We start from the raw sequence: 14896 nt of genomic DNA, 5'->3' as shown, positions 1-14896 counted from the left end.
TCTGACACATATGAGCAGTCTCTTAAAGTTCTTGTGTTCCTTCCTTATAATCTTTTTGTAGGTTCCAGTAGGCTTGTAGACACCGCTGTCTTTTTTGTTAAAGTTTGCTAGTGGGCCATAGTCTGGAGTAAAATTTGTTGTGGCAATTCTTAGGCGAGATCCGAGGTTTTGGTCCGTTTACCTCGATCTGTGACGGGTTGATGTTGACGTTCATGTGGCTTAACGTCACGTCGCGTACGTCGAGCCAAATTGGCCACTCTCTTTTAAACGCTCGGCACTGTGTCCACCTTGCTTTTCCTTGGGCGACTCATTTTAATGGAAGGATTCCAGGGGAAGCTTTGTGGGTGGCTTTAGCGCAAAACTGCATCTGAAAGCTCAGCGCGCGAATTACAAGAATGCTGTCGTCACAGCCCACGCTCTAAATTCGGGACTGATACAAATAGAGCGCGAGTGCGCCATGTCCGTACTACTGAGTACGTACACGCTCTTGTGAGTGTGCACCGAGCTTTCTGACACGGCTTCCGGTAGTAAATGCGCAGGCCCCATCTACTGGGGAAACGCAGTCATTGCAGGCAAAATGACCAAAAAAAAAAAGTTTAATAATACAATTTGTTCAGGGTTGGTGGGTCCCGTGGAAACGTTTTGTGATCAAATCTTTCATAACGAGAATGATTTGAGTGAATTGATTTGAATGAATAATTGAGAAGAAATTTCAGTTCTGAAGGCTCCTTTTGTCCCAAGCAAAGTGACAGATGGTGGGGAGGGGGGGATACAAATTGTAAAATCAATTTACTCAAATCATTCTCGTTATGAAAGATTTGATCACAAAACGTGTGTGGCTTTTTCTTAAATGAACACGTTTGACATTGCTATCGTGTCAGCTTTTGATTATATTGCGCTGTCATGTTAAAGCAAATTAATAAATGCAACAATATTAATTTGCTTTGAAAATACCTGAGTAATAAAATAAAATGGATGGATGGATGAATGATGATCACAATTAAGTATAAAGTCTCCTTTGTAATATATACTCCTTGTAGCCTGTACCCAAAAAGAGGAGTTCCTTTGCAGAGGTTTATGCAAAGAGCTCACGTAATTATATTGTTGCGTTTTGGTGAAGTGATTGAGTGTTCCGTCTGTACGACTGGTCTTTGAATGCACCCCGCTTCAATGGCAGAACGCGGATGAATTTAAAGACATCAAATGAGAATAATCCTTTATAAAAATAAAAATTGACTGACGCAAACATGAGTTCTTCATGTTTTTATTGAAAACAACATAGTGCTGACGCAGTACGAGGCCGTACGACATCGGTTTTTCGCTATAATTCGAGGTAGTCCACCCTCACGCAAAGTTAAGGTTTCATGGGAATATTATTGTCATAATTGTCTGGACCATATATGATAATTGTTTAATGGTAGTTATTGATAGATCTTGAAGATGTCAAGTTATAGGTGCATAAGACTATGTTGTTCATGCATATAGCACGTTCATTGTAAGAGGGGAAGAGATGTTGTGTATTTTGGGCTCACTCAAATTCCGTAGTAGAAATACCCCGGAAGTGGGATGGGCATTCTTTGTTGTTGTGGTACGCCCTGTGAACGCACTGTGAGTAAGGAATAAAGCAGTTATCATTCACGTCGTTGTCAGACCTATTCTTGCTATCTAAGAACCTGGAAAATAGTAAGGATATAACATATATCACGGGTCATTACGAGTTTGGTGGAGTTTTTACTGCTTCTTCCAACTCAGTGGCCTAGTGGTAGAGTGTCCGCCCTGAGACTGGAAGGTTGTGGGTTCAAACCCCGGCCGGGTCATACCAAAGACTATAAAAATGGGACCCATTGCCTCCCTGCTTGGCACTCAGCATTAAGGGTTGGAATTGGGGGGTTAGATCACCAACTGATTCCCGAGCGCGGCACCGCTGCTGCTCACTGCTCCCCTCTCCCCCAGGGGATGGATTAAAATCACACGGGGATGGGTTAAATGCAGAGGACAAATTTCACCACACCCAGGTGTGTGTGTGACGATCATTGGGACTTTAATCTTTAATCTTAATCTTTAACTCCTACTGTAACCTGACACTCTCTGGCTGCGTCTTGCCTCTTTTTCTTATTGTCGGACTCGGTGGACTCGGTCAAAATCAGCACCGAGTCCGAGTCCGGCAAAAATGACAGAGTCCGAGTCCCCGAGTCCGAACCGAGTCCACAGCCCTGGTGCTGACGTCCTCGGTGCATTTGTTGATGTAGGCTGACACAGTCATGGCGTACTCATCAATGTCGATCTTATTGTCATATGTTGCTGCTGATCTGAACATGTCCCAGTCAGAGCACTCAAAGCAGTCCTGGAGCGCCTCCATGGCCCCCTCAGACCACACCCTCACCTGCCTCACTGTAGGTTTTGCTCTGATCAGCAGGGGCCTGTAAGCAGGGATTAGCATTACAGATAGAGAACGCTCATGGCCTCTTTAGTATTAGCGCTAGGAGGGACATACACAGCCGTGATGCTAACAACAGTAAACTCCCTGGGCAGGTAGAAGGGTCTGCAGTTAACAGTCAAAAGCTCGATGTCCGAAGAGCAGAAGCTGGCGACAGATCTCGCATTTTTGCACCAGCTGTTGTTGATGTAGACACACAGCCCACCTCCTCGGGATTTACCGCTCAGTTTGCTGTTTCTGTCGGCGCAGAATGTAGCTAGCCCCTCCAGGCTAGCGGCGTTGTCCGGTATTGATGAGTTCAGCCATGTCTCCGTCAGGATGAAAGCGCAGCAGTTTCTAACCTCCCTCTTTGAAGAGAGTTCCAGTTGTAGATGGTCCATTTTATTATCCAGTGAGCGGACGTTGGAGAGGAAGATGGATGGAAGCGGCGGTTTGTAGGGGCTAGCCTTCAGCTTAGCCGTTAGCCCACCTCGACAGCCGCGCTTCCACCGCCGGTCGCACCGCCTCCGCTTACTCCTCCTCCAGCATGTGCTGCCCAGCGAGCCCGCTGCATCGTGAGCTTCCGGGGCTAGGGCCCGAAGCACTCCGGCAAGGGTAGTCGTGTCTACGAGTCCAAAAACACTTGATGACCGTACCTCCAGCAGGCGCTGGCGATCATATGCTAACCTACTGGATGGATTACCTAAACTTTGTGTTACTTGTAGTGCCCTAGGTGGCATATTATGTGAAAATGCGTCGAGAGCCGTAGCAGCCGCAGCCGACTGGGGCGACGCCATCTTACATCTTACATTGGCACTCCCCATCAGATCCATACCTGCCCAATAACGGCATCTCGTTCGCCGGTCACACTATCCCCCTCTCAGCTACTGTCACCAACCTGGGTGTGAAACTGGACCCTCAACCTAGAGTACACATAAAACATATCTGCAAAACCTCCTTCTTCCACCTCAGGAATATTTCCAAACTCCACCCCACACTTACCCTGACGGATGCTGAGAAACTTGTCCACGCCTTTGTCTCCTCCAGGCACTCCTCATCAGGATCCCTAGCAAGAGCCTCCAGAGGATCCTGATGAGGGTGCGGAGAAGTGACCACATAACACCCATCCTCCGTTCTCTGCACTGGCTCCCCATCAAATTCCGAACTGATTATAAGATCGCCCTCCTCACTCACCAGTGTATCCTCGGACATGCTACCCCATACCTCAAAGAACTCCTTGCCCCAAAACCTGCCACCCGAAGCCTCCGCTCATCCAATTCACACCTTCTCCACGTCCCGAAAACCAAGTTGCGCACCATGGGCGACCGGGCCTTCTGCCATGCAGCCCCCACACTGTGGAACTCCCTCCCCGACCACCTAAGAGCAACCCAATCCAATCCACTGACTCTTTCAAAACCGGAATTAAAACTGACCTCTTTACTCTAGCGTTTCCGTAATCCTGTTCTCACATCCTGGTTGTCGTCCAGTTGTTTTATACTTGTCCTCGCTTTGTTTTCTTGTTTTTACTTGCCGTGTAGCACTTTGAGATTCCTCCAGCGCGTCCTGGGTCGTCCCGGGGTCTCCTACCGGTGGGACATGCCCGGAACACCTCCCCAGGGAGGCGTCCAGGAGGCATCCTGATGAAATGCCCGAGACACCTCATCTGGGTCCTCTCAACGTGGAGGAGTAGCGACTACTCCGAGTCTCTCCCGGATAACCGAACTTCTCACCCTATCTCTAAGGGAGAGCCCGGACATCCTGCGGAGAAAACTCATTTCGGCCGCTTGTATCCGGGATCTCGTTCTTTCGGTCACGACCCATAGCTCGTGACCATAGGTGAGGGTAGGAGCGTAAATCGACCGGTAAATTGAGAGCTTTGCCTTTTTGCTCAGCTCTCTCTTCACCACGATGGACCGGTACAGAGTCCGCATTACAGCCGACGCTGCACCAATCCACCTGTCGATTTCACGCTCCATCCTGTCCTCACTCGTGAACAAGACCCCAAGATACTTGAACTCCTCCACTTAGGGGCAGGATCTTATCCCCGATCCAGAGGGGCATTCCACCCTTTTCCGACTGAGGACCATGGACTCAGATTTGGAGGTGCTGACCGTTATCCTGACCGCTTCACACTCGGCTGTGAAGCGCTCCAGTGAGAGCTGGAGATCACGGCTTGAAGACACCAACAGCACCACGTCGTCTGCAAAAAGCAGAGATGCAATGCTGAGGTCCCCAAACTGGACACCCTCAATGCCTCGGCTGCGCCTAGAAATTCTGTCCATAAAAGTTATGAACAGAATTGGTGACAAAGGGCAGCCTTGGCGGGCTCCAACCCTCACTGGTAACAAATCCGACTTACTGCAGGAAATGCGGATCAAACTCTGGCATTGATGATACAGGGACGAACCGCCCTTATCAGTTGTTTCAGCACCCCTCCATAGAACTTCCGGAGGGAACTGTTCCACGGCCAGGACGAAAACCACACTGCAACCCCAGAGATTGGAGAGTCCACCTTAGAGTCTCCAGGGCCTGCTTCCAAAATGTAATACATGTCGGTGGAATTGAGGAAGTCTTTGAGGTATTTTCCATACCGACTCACAGCGTCCCGAGTCGAGTTCAGCAGCACACCATCTCCATTGTAAACAGTGTTGACGGTGCACTGCTTCCCCCTCCTGAGACGCCGGATGGTGGACCAGAATTTCTTCGAAGTTGTCGGGAAGTCATTCTCCATGGCCTCATCAAACTCCTCCCATGCCCGGGTTTTTGCCTCAGCAACCCCTGAAGCCGCGTTCCGGTTGGCCACCTGGTACCCGTCGGCTCCCTTCGGAGTCCAACAGGCCAAAACGGCCCAATAGGACTCCTTCTCCAGCTTGACGGCTTCCCTTACCGCCGGTGTCTAAGGATATGAAACTCAAAATCATAAAGGAGCATGCCAAAGTATGGCCGTGTTCTTCCAAAGTAGAATACAAAGTAGACAGTATCAGCTTGTTTTTAATAAAAACATGAAGAACACACTTTAGTGTTGTCAATTTCCCTTTATAGACGCTAGATTCCTTTTCTTTCACTTTATTCACGTTCTATGCGAGTTGCGTTCACTGACCATTCACACAGCCAGAAAACTCAAATAATTGCACCAAAAAGTAATCAAGAATACGTGAGCACATTGCTGTAGGTGAAAGCATAAAAAAAAATGTATCAGCCTGACTTTTTCTGTGTCCTCTCTGGAGTATTTTTAGCAAGTGTAGAAAATTAGAACAGTTTACCCCATCCCCAAGCAAAGTTGTGAGGTTAAGAATAAAGTGACTTTTATTTTTTATTATAAAGATTTGAAAAAGCAAAATTATAACAGTCCTTTTCTGTATGTTTTAAACAGAGTAATAGGGCAAAAAGTGTGACTTTTGGGATAGCCCGGCACGCGTTATTTGCTTTTACATTGGTTCAAAGTCAAAAAGTCAAAGTCAGCTTTATTGTCAATCTCTCCACATGTCACAACACACAAAGAGACCGAAATTACGTTTTTCTCTATCCCACGGTGACGAGACACATAACACGATAGACATACAAGTACGCGACACAATATAAAGACAAGAAGGCAAAAATTCAAACAATCAATAGTAAGAGTGATGAATAAATAATAAATAAACAGATAACACAATAAATAAGAGGCGCAAAACGGAGCCAGCAAGCATAGCGCAAAAGTAAAAAACATCATAAACAAAAAGGGACAAACAATAAATAATAAGAGTAATAATAAATAATAAATACACAGATAACACAACAAATAAGAGCCAGTGTGCATACAGACAGTACAGACAGTAAAAGTACAGGACGCTACGCAGAACGGGGGAGCGAGTTCAGGATCCTAACAGCCTGGAGTATGAAGCTGTTTGAGAGTCTGGTGGCGCGGGAGCGCAGGCCTCTGTACCTCTTTCCAGATGGAGAACGTTGCTTCTACGTTTCTACTTACAAACCCGATTGTGGAACCAACTAAGTTCGTAAGTAGAAGTACCACTGTATGTTGACGTCAGAATGGTAATAATCGGTCGAAACATGTTCGAGTTTTAGAACACTAAAAGTGGTATGGTCTTGTTTATTTTGCCAGTTCTTTATCTTTACTGCTCGCTATGCTAATAGTAATCACCAGGAGGCTGCCTTCTAAATTGAACTATTAAATGTATGCCAGAAAGATAGAGACACTTCTTTGCGAGATTGGTCTAACCCCCACCTCCATTATTCCTACTCTTATACTAATGGCCACCCACTTGCAAGGGGGCGACTCTGCCTCGCCCGTGTGATCATGTGTGACTCTGCCTAGCCTGTTTAACTTTAACTAATTTAACTAATTTATTGTCATAAAATCTGGGGTGCGCATTATAAATAAATAAACAATCAATCAATCAATCAATCAATACATGGGTACAAAAAATTTTAATTTTTTTTTTTATTTTTTTTAAGAAAATCATGGTACAACAAAACCAACAACAGGACTGACCGACAAAGTCGTGGAACAAAAAGACAGGGTGACATTACCAAAGACAGGAACAGAAACCAAACAGACATCATGACAGTAACACATGCAATGATCCGACGGTGAGCGAGGGGCAGACAGGACTTAAATACAAAACACGTTACATTGATTGAGGTGACACAGGAAGGGAGGGGCGACGCGAACAGAAACTATGGCAACCTGCCACTGCCAGGACAATTGAGGGCTCCTTCGGCAGCCCTCTGCTCTGACTTGGATATCCACTTTTTATTCCATTGATTTTCATGTTGTATCATTTGTGCCCTTTCTGCATCCATTTCAACCTGGTGATCCTGAAAGGGGGATCCTTCCATCTGTGGTCCCTTCTCAAGGTTTCTCATTTTCCCCCGGTAGGGGTTTTTAAGTTTTTCCTTGCCCTTTTGGGAGCTTAAGATGAGGGGATGCTTTGAGAATAATTGTCAATTTCTGTCTATGTGAAGCCCTTTGAGACTGCTTGTGATTTAGGGCTATACAAATAAACTTGACTTGACTTGACTTAACCTAGACACATAGCAAAACTAAGGGCCGAGACATGACAAATCTCCCTCGAAATAAAACTTGAAATCACCTTTCTTCTTGTTTGTTGTCAAGCGCGCATCGCATTCAGCCATCCTGCCCAACACACTTAGTCAGTAAAATTCATAATTGACGACACTGGCAAAGAAAGCCCAGCGCCGCCTGTACTTCCTGCAGAAACTCAGGCTAGCTAACGCTCCTCCGGCACCACCGCGATCAGCGCGGACATGTGAAAAAGGCGGCTCTGTATGGGAGAGTAGTTGAAGAGGAATAAAAACACCCTTGGAAACCAAAACTTGCCCCTCGTCGTGACTCGGAGCCGCAACAAATGTTTCGGATTTGTGTAGGGTACATTGTGACAGCAAACGAGCAGGTGATCGAGCAAGCGTCTGATACGAGAGCATTGCGTTCGTATGGAGCATGTTTGAAGTGAACAGCAAAGACGAAAGGAACAAGGCAAAGTGTTGTGAAATAAAATATTACCTGTAATACGCATTTTGTTATTTGCTGATTGAAACTGCTAATTAAACTGTGAATTGAAACTAATAGGAAGAAAACAACTCTCGCTCTTTATATAGCGGACGTGTCTTGCGCATCCGTTCTGCGCATCGGATCCATAGTGCGCATGCGCAGTGATACTGCCTCGGTATGACGTCCGGTCCGCGATGGAGATTAAAAAAACAATCAATATTTGACAATAACACACCATCAAGGATTGCACCATCGCATCAAACGATGTGTCGTCAATTATGATTTTTACTGACTAAGTGTTTTGGGCAGGATGGCTGAATGCGATGCGCGATTGACAACAAACAAAAAGAAAGGTGATTTCAAGTTTTATTTCGATGGAGATTTGTCATGTCTCGTCCCCAGTTTTGCTATGTGTCTAGGTTGCCATAGTTTCTGTTCGCGTCGCCCCTCCCTTCCTGTGTCACCTCAATCAATGTAACGTGTTTTGTATTTTAGTCCTGTCTGCCCCTCGCTCACCGTCGGATCATTGCATGTGTTACTGTCATGATGTCTGTTTGGTTTCTGTTCCTGTCTTTGGCGATGTCACCCTGTCTTTTTGTTCCACGTCTTTGTCGGCCAGTCCTGTTGTTGGTTTTGTTGTACCATGATTTTCTTAAAAAAAAAAAAAAAAAAATTATTTTTAAAAATTACCCATGTATAATGCGCACCCCAGATTTTAGGACAATAAATTAGTCGAATTTTGCGCATTATACACGGAAAAAAACGGTATTTTTTTGAGGATGAGTTTAGGTCGACCAGTTTGGCCATGAAGAAAAGTTACCAAAAAGCCATTTTATATAGTTTATTGGCCATGAATAAAAAAAAAAATCAAGATTTTATGAAATGTTAATACATAGCCATTGCATTTAACTCCCAGTGTCAGAATTGCATGGGAAAATATTGATTTGTCCCTGTTTACGAACAGAATCTGTGACAAAGGGCAGTTTTAGCGGAGTCCAACCCTCACTGGAAACAAATCCGACATTTTGCTGAAAATGTGCACCAAATTTTGACATTGGTTGTATATGACCAACGTCGAACTGACCTTACCAAGGGTTTAGTAACCCGTACTCTTGAAGCCCCCCATGTCGATATTCGTTGTTGGCAAATGTCAACTGGAATTATCCAGAAACCGGGAGCCATATTAATGTGGCAACAAAAAAAAAAATCCGTCTTGGTGACCTGGACTGGGTATCAAGGTTGCGGACCACATATCACGCCAGGAATTCCTTTGCAAAAGAAAAATGTATTTCATGAGACCCGCACACAGGTATTGTTGGTCCGGATAGGATTGCAGCACAACGGCGCTCCTTTATGTGTGCCTAAAATCAAATCAAATCAATCTTTATTTGCCAAGTTTGAGCATGCTAAACAAGGAATTTGACTCCGGTACATCTTGGCCTCTGTACAACATTTAGGTAGTTAACAAAATTCAGGTTTTTGCCCTCTGAGAAGAGGTACAGAAGCCTGCGCTCCCGCACCACCAGACTCTCAAACAGCTTCATACTCCAGGCTGTCAGGATCCTGAACTCGCTTCCCCGTTCTGCGTAGCGTCCTGTACTTTTACTGTCTGTATGCACACTGGCTTTTATCTGTTGTGTTATCTATTTATTTATTATTTATTGTTACTCTTATTTATTGTTTGTGCCTTTTTGTTTTTTATATTGCGTTTACTTGTATGTCTATCGTGTAATATGTCTTGTCACCGTGGGATAGGGAAAACGTAATTTCGATGTCTTTTTGTGTCTCGGCATGTGAAGATGTTGACAATAAAGCAGACTTTGACTTTGACTTTGACAACATGTGCAAAAATTGACAATTATTCTCAAACATCCCCTGATCTTAAACTCCCAGGAGGGCAAGGAAAAACTCAAAACTCCTACTAGGGGAAATGAGAAACCTTGAGAAGAGACCACAGATGGGAGGATCCTTCTTCCAGGATGACCAGGCTGCAATGGATGTAGAGAGGACACATAGTACACATAATATGGGCAATCCAAAGGTAAAGCATCGAGAGCAGGATGTACTTTCGGATATGGTTGAGGCCACTCATTCGATGGGGGTAGCTGGTCAAAGCAGCTTGGTCCTCATGGAGACTGAGTTAAGTGCTGCTTGTGGCAGTGCGTTTAGTGTGTGAATTTCTAACTGTTTTGCCATCAGGTTGTTATTGGGCTGACTAATGATTTGTGAAGGCTTAGTAAGTTGTCTACCTTCTACGCACTCAGCGAAATCGAAACTGGCGGGAGTTGGCCCACAGAAACACCACGTTCCCAACACATCTTTTCACCCTTAGTTCCATGGCGGAAATACTGTATGTGAACACCCCAATATAATATAATAATAAACGTGAATCCACTGTCTACTCCTATGCAACTTAACAAGCAGCGTCTTCATAACATCGCGACAACAACATAACATGAGAAATGTTATATTCACATCACTGAGGAGTAGGAGAGAGTCCGGTCCATTTTTCAAAATAAAAGATCGTTCAGACTTAGATAAATAAAATGGAAATAATGCAAGTTATTTATTGTTTCTTGTGTGGTCTGGTACCAAATGATCCACAATGTAGTACCGGTCAACAGCCCATTAAGCATGTACGCACACTTGTACTTTTTCATGTGGCAGGGTTCCTGCCACCCCCCTCAATTTTTTGGTGGGCTAGTCAAAGCGATACAGACGCGATCAGGCCATCACAACGGTACCATTCAACAGGTTGTAAGTCTGTTTTATAATGGTCGAAATGTCATCTTGTGCCCCTTTAAGTGTTACATTATTGTATTTACTCTCTGTCTGTCCGTCCGTCTGTCTGTCTCTCTGTCTCTCTGTCTTTCTGTCTCTATTTCTCTGTCTCTCTGTCTCTCTCTCTGTCTATCTCTCTGTCTCGCGCTCTCTCAACTCAAAGCTGATTTTTTGTGAACTGCTCATAAATAACATGTACCGTAATTTTCGGACTATAAGTCGTGTTTTTTTTCATAGTATGGGTGGGGGGGCGACTTATACTCAGGAGCGACTTATATACATATATATGGTTTTTTTTTCACTTTTTTGGGCATTTTATGGCTGGGTGCGACTTATACTCCAGTGCGACTTATAGTCCGAAAATTACGGTAGCTTCTGATTTGTGAGCTTGGCTGGATAGTAATGATATAGAATGTATGTGTAAAATATGTTAATAAGCCACCAGTTATTAACATTTTTCATTCTGTGTCAGTCAAGACCACTACAAAATAATATCAGATTTGATACATGAGACCATCTCTGAATATGTGATTTCAATTAAAAAAAAAAAACCTAGCCCTACCATTTGGTACTTACAGTATATAGCGGGGGAGGAGAATGGTTGGCGGGAGTCGTCTCACGTCATAGGCTTGGTTGCGCCATTTGTTTTAGCCCCTTCCCCCAAAAACTCTGGGCATGTGACAAGGTGTAACAGTGTAATGCCTTATCTCAGCAATTCAGGACTAATTTTGACAGTCTTGGCACAATTTCAGCGCTTACCTTCAAACATATTTAATTTCTTAAGAAAAAAACATGCAAATGACTTAACTGGGTTTCTAAAAGTTTCCCCCTCTACTATAATGTAAGTATGGAAACCACACTTAAGATACCATACTTCATTTTTAAATAACTGTTTGGTTTGTGCCTCCATTAAACTGTTTTGACTTAAATGACAATATTAATATTATTTTGTCTTGTTGTCTTTTGTCAGGTTTTGTTTGTCTGAGACAAGTTGCCCACAAGAAGACATTTTCCCAACCAGTCTCTGTATAAAGGTCAATGGAAAACCTTTTCCTTTACCAGTAAGTTCAGTCAACATCAAACTTTAATTTTATTTGAACTTTTGTCTTTTCTGTTTATAATAAGGCTTGTAATTGGAAAATCTTTCAACCCAACTGTTATATGATTTGTTATAAAAATATATAAAATTGAAGTCATGTTGAGACCACTGAACAAGATGGCGGATAACGGGGGGGGACGGGTGATAATATTTATCATTTAATTTCATCCGTTTTCTACACCACTTAACCTAGTCAGAATGGTGGGGAGGTGGACCATTTCAAGCCAACTATAGGTGAAAGGTAGACTGGATCTGGATTGATTGCTGGTTAATCACAAGGCCCATAGAGACAGACACACATCCACACTCAAATTCACAACTTCACTGGGAATAAATCCATATAGTCTACCTTGCATGGAAGTCATGCAAATATAATATATATATATATCACTAAATAATCAGTGACTCATTCAATTTCGAATAATTATTTTTCTTTTGCCATAGTTAGTGTATTTTTTTTCCTAATTGTGTGATGATTTGACTAAATAATAGCGCAACCCTTTTCAAAGGTGAGACAGAGAAGTACAAAGGTAAAATTCCAATGAAGTCGGAACATTGTGTAAAATGTTGATTAAAATGTTTTGCAACTATTTCTCAACCTATACTCATTTAAATATGCAACAAAGAATGCTCAAAGTGATTAATGCTATTGTTTATTTTCCAAAAAGTATTTTTTTTACTTTGATTCCTCTAATACACAGATTAGGGGTAGGGGCAACAAAAAATTGGAAAAGTTGAGGGATACTAAAAAAAACCACTCGTTTGGAACATTCAAAAGATCAATTGGAAACAGGTGTACAGACTGTATAAAATCCCTGAAATGCTACATTTTTCACAAGCAAGGATGAAGAGAGTTTCACCACTTTTGTTGCTTTTCCATTGAACCGTTTCACACTGGTTTGGCCTTGCTTGGCCTTGAGTAAATTGCTTTTCTAATCTAATCTAATTCATTTAATCAAGATAGTCTCCTTTGGTCCTTGCAGCTGCATGTGTCCTATGAATTCCGCTTCCCACAGCTCGCAATTGTTTTTGTCAATGTCAAAATACAGTCTTAACCATCGGCTTCCAATATCCCGCCTGGGCCCATAACGTGTTGCGTTTGCCATTTCTCTGGGCTGGATAATCGGATAAATGAATGAACGACATCCGTCTGCTCAACGATCTTAACCGCTTCTTTGCTCGCTTCGACGCTCAGAACAGCACTTGCCCGCTGAAGACCCCTCCCCCTCCACACGAGGAGCCCCTGTGCCTCTCTGCCGATAGCGTGAGGAGGGCGCTTGCCGCTATCAACACCCGTAAGACGCCATGATCCCTTCAGGTTTCAAGGCTGCCACTATCGTGCCTGTGCCGAAGAAACCTGCTCCGTCCTGCTTCAATGACTACCGCCCCGTGGCACTGACGCCCATCATCATGAAGTGCTTTGAGCGGCTTGTCATGGAGCACATCAGATCCATTCTCCCCCCCACCATAGACCCCTTCCAGTTTGCGTACCGAGCCAAACGGTCCGCTGAGGATGCCATCTGCTCTGCCCTCCACTCGGCCCTCACCCACCTGGAGAGAAGGGAATCGTATGTGAGATTGCTGTTTGTGGACTTCAGTTCTGCCTTCAACACCATTGTGCCACAACGACTCATCTGCAAACTCGACAAGCTGGGCCTCAGCACCTACCTCTGCAACTGGCTACTGGACTTCCTCTGTCAGAGGCCTCAGGTGGTACGTGTTGGCAACAAAATCTCCGCCAGCATCACGCTGAGCACGGGGCCCCCCCAAGGCTGCATGCTCAGTCCGCTGCTCTTCACCCTGCTGACGCATGACTGCACTGCAAACTAGAGCAACAACCGCATAGTGAAATTTGCTGACGACACGACTCTGGTGGGTCTCATCTCCAAGGGCGACGAGACTCAATACAGGTTGGAGGTTGACCTTCTGACCTCGTGGTGCATGGACAACAACCTCCTGCTGAACGTCAACAAGACCAAGGAGATTGTTGTTGACTTCCGGAAGGGTCACACCCAACACCCGCCGCTGACCATCGACGGTGCTGTGGTGGAGAGAGTGAGCAGCACCAGGTTCCTGGGGGTGCACATCAGTGAGGATCTCTCCTGGTCCACCAACACCGCATCACTGGCGAAGAAGGCCCAGCGCCGCCTGTACTTCCTGCGGAAACTCAGGCGAGCAAGTGCTCCTCCGGCCGTCATGACTACATTCTACCGTGGCACCATTGAGAGCGTCCTCTCCAGTTGTATCGCTGATTGCGGTGGTAGCTGCACTGAATACAACATGAAGGCCCTGCAGCGCGTAGTGAACACGGCTGGTAAGATTATTGGTGCTTCACTCCCCTCCCTGAAGGACATTTACACCTCCCATCTCACCCGCAAGGCGACCACGATTGTGAGTGATGTGAGTAACCCCGCTCACTTTTTGTTTGATCTTCTGCCCTCTGGGAAGAGGTACAGGAGCCTGCGCTCCCGCACCACCAGACTCACAATCAGCTTCATACTCCAGGCTGTTAGGATCCTGAACTCGCTTCCCCTTTCTGCGTAGCGTCCTGTACTTTTGCGCTATGCTTACTGTCTGCTGTATGCACACTGGCTCAGTTTTGCTCCTCTTATTTATTGTGTTATCTGTCTATTTATTATTTATTCATCACTCTTATTATTTATTGTTTGTGCCTTTTTGTTGTTATATTGGGTCGTTTACTTGTATGTCTATCGTGTAATATGTCTCGTCACCGTGGGATAGAGAAAACGTAATTTCGGTTTCTTTGTGTGTCTTGACATGTGAAGAGATTGACAATAAAGCTGACTTTGATTTTGACTTTGAAGATCTCACGGGGGAACCAAATCAAGCACAACACCGGGAGCAGCGAGAGAACAATGTTTGGCCTCTAGATTTGGGGGGGAAACGGAGCGTAAGTTACGATCAATGCGGCCACGTTGAGTTGCACATTACGTACCAATGTCAAGGACGATTATGTCACCCAGCTTATATCATTGATGTGTTTCGATAGTTGTAGGGTCGTCACTAATTATTTGTGTTTAGGTAAATGTCTGAGCTATAATGGTGTAATTAATGATTAAAACTTGAA

General features: G+C 44.6%; 1 protein-coding gene across 12 annotated transcripts in view; it reads left to right on the top strand.

Moving 5' to 3' along the window:
• The window catches only part of pias2 (protein inhibitor of activated STAT, 2), a 180210-nt gene that overhangs the window by 97464 nt on the left and 67850 nt on the right, over positions 1-14896 (top strand). For 6 of the 12 annotated variants that reach the window (XM_061279699.1, XM_061279701.1, XM_061279702.1 and 3 more), the window contains one exon: positions 11680-11770. In XM_061279699.1, coding sequence (XP_061135683.1) covers positions 11680-11770 — 91 coding nt within the window. Of the gene's footprint in view, positions 1-10632; positions 10686-11679; positions 11771-14896 lie in introns of all 12 variants that reach the window. The other 6 variants (XM_061279706.1, XM_061279703.1, XM_061279704.1 and 3 more) reach the window with 2 other exon arrangements.

The sequence above is a fragment of the Syngnathus typhle genome, linkage group LG5 (assembly GCF_033458585.1).
Source record: "Syngnathus typhle isolate RoL2023-S1 ecotype Sweden linkage group LG5, RoL_Styp_1.0, whole genome shotgun sequence".
NCBI classification, from domain to species: Eukaryota; Metazoa; Chordata; class Actinopteri; order Syngnathiformes; family Syngnathidae; genus Syngnathus; species Syngnathus typhle.
This window is presented reverse-complemented; position numbering and strand designations above follow the sequence as displayed.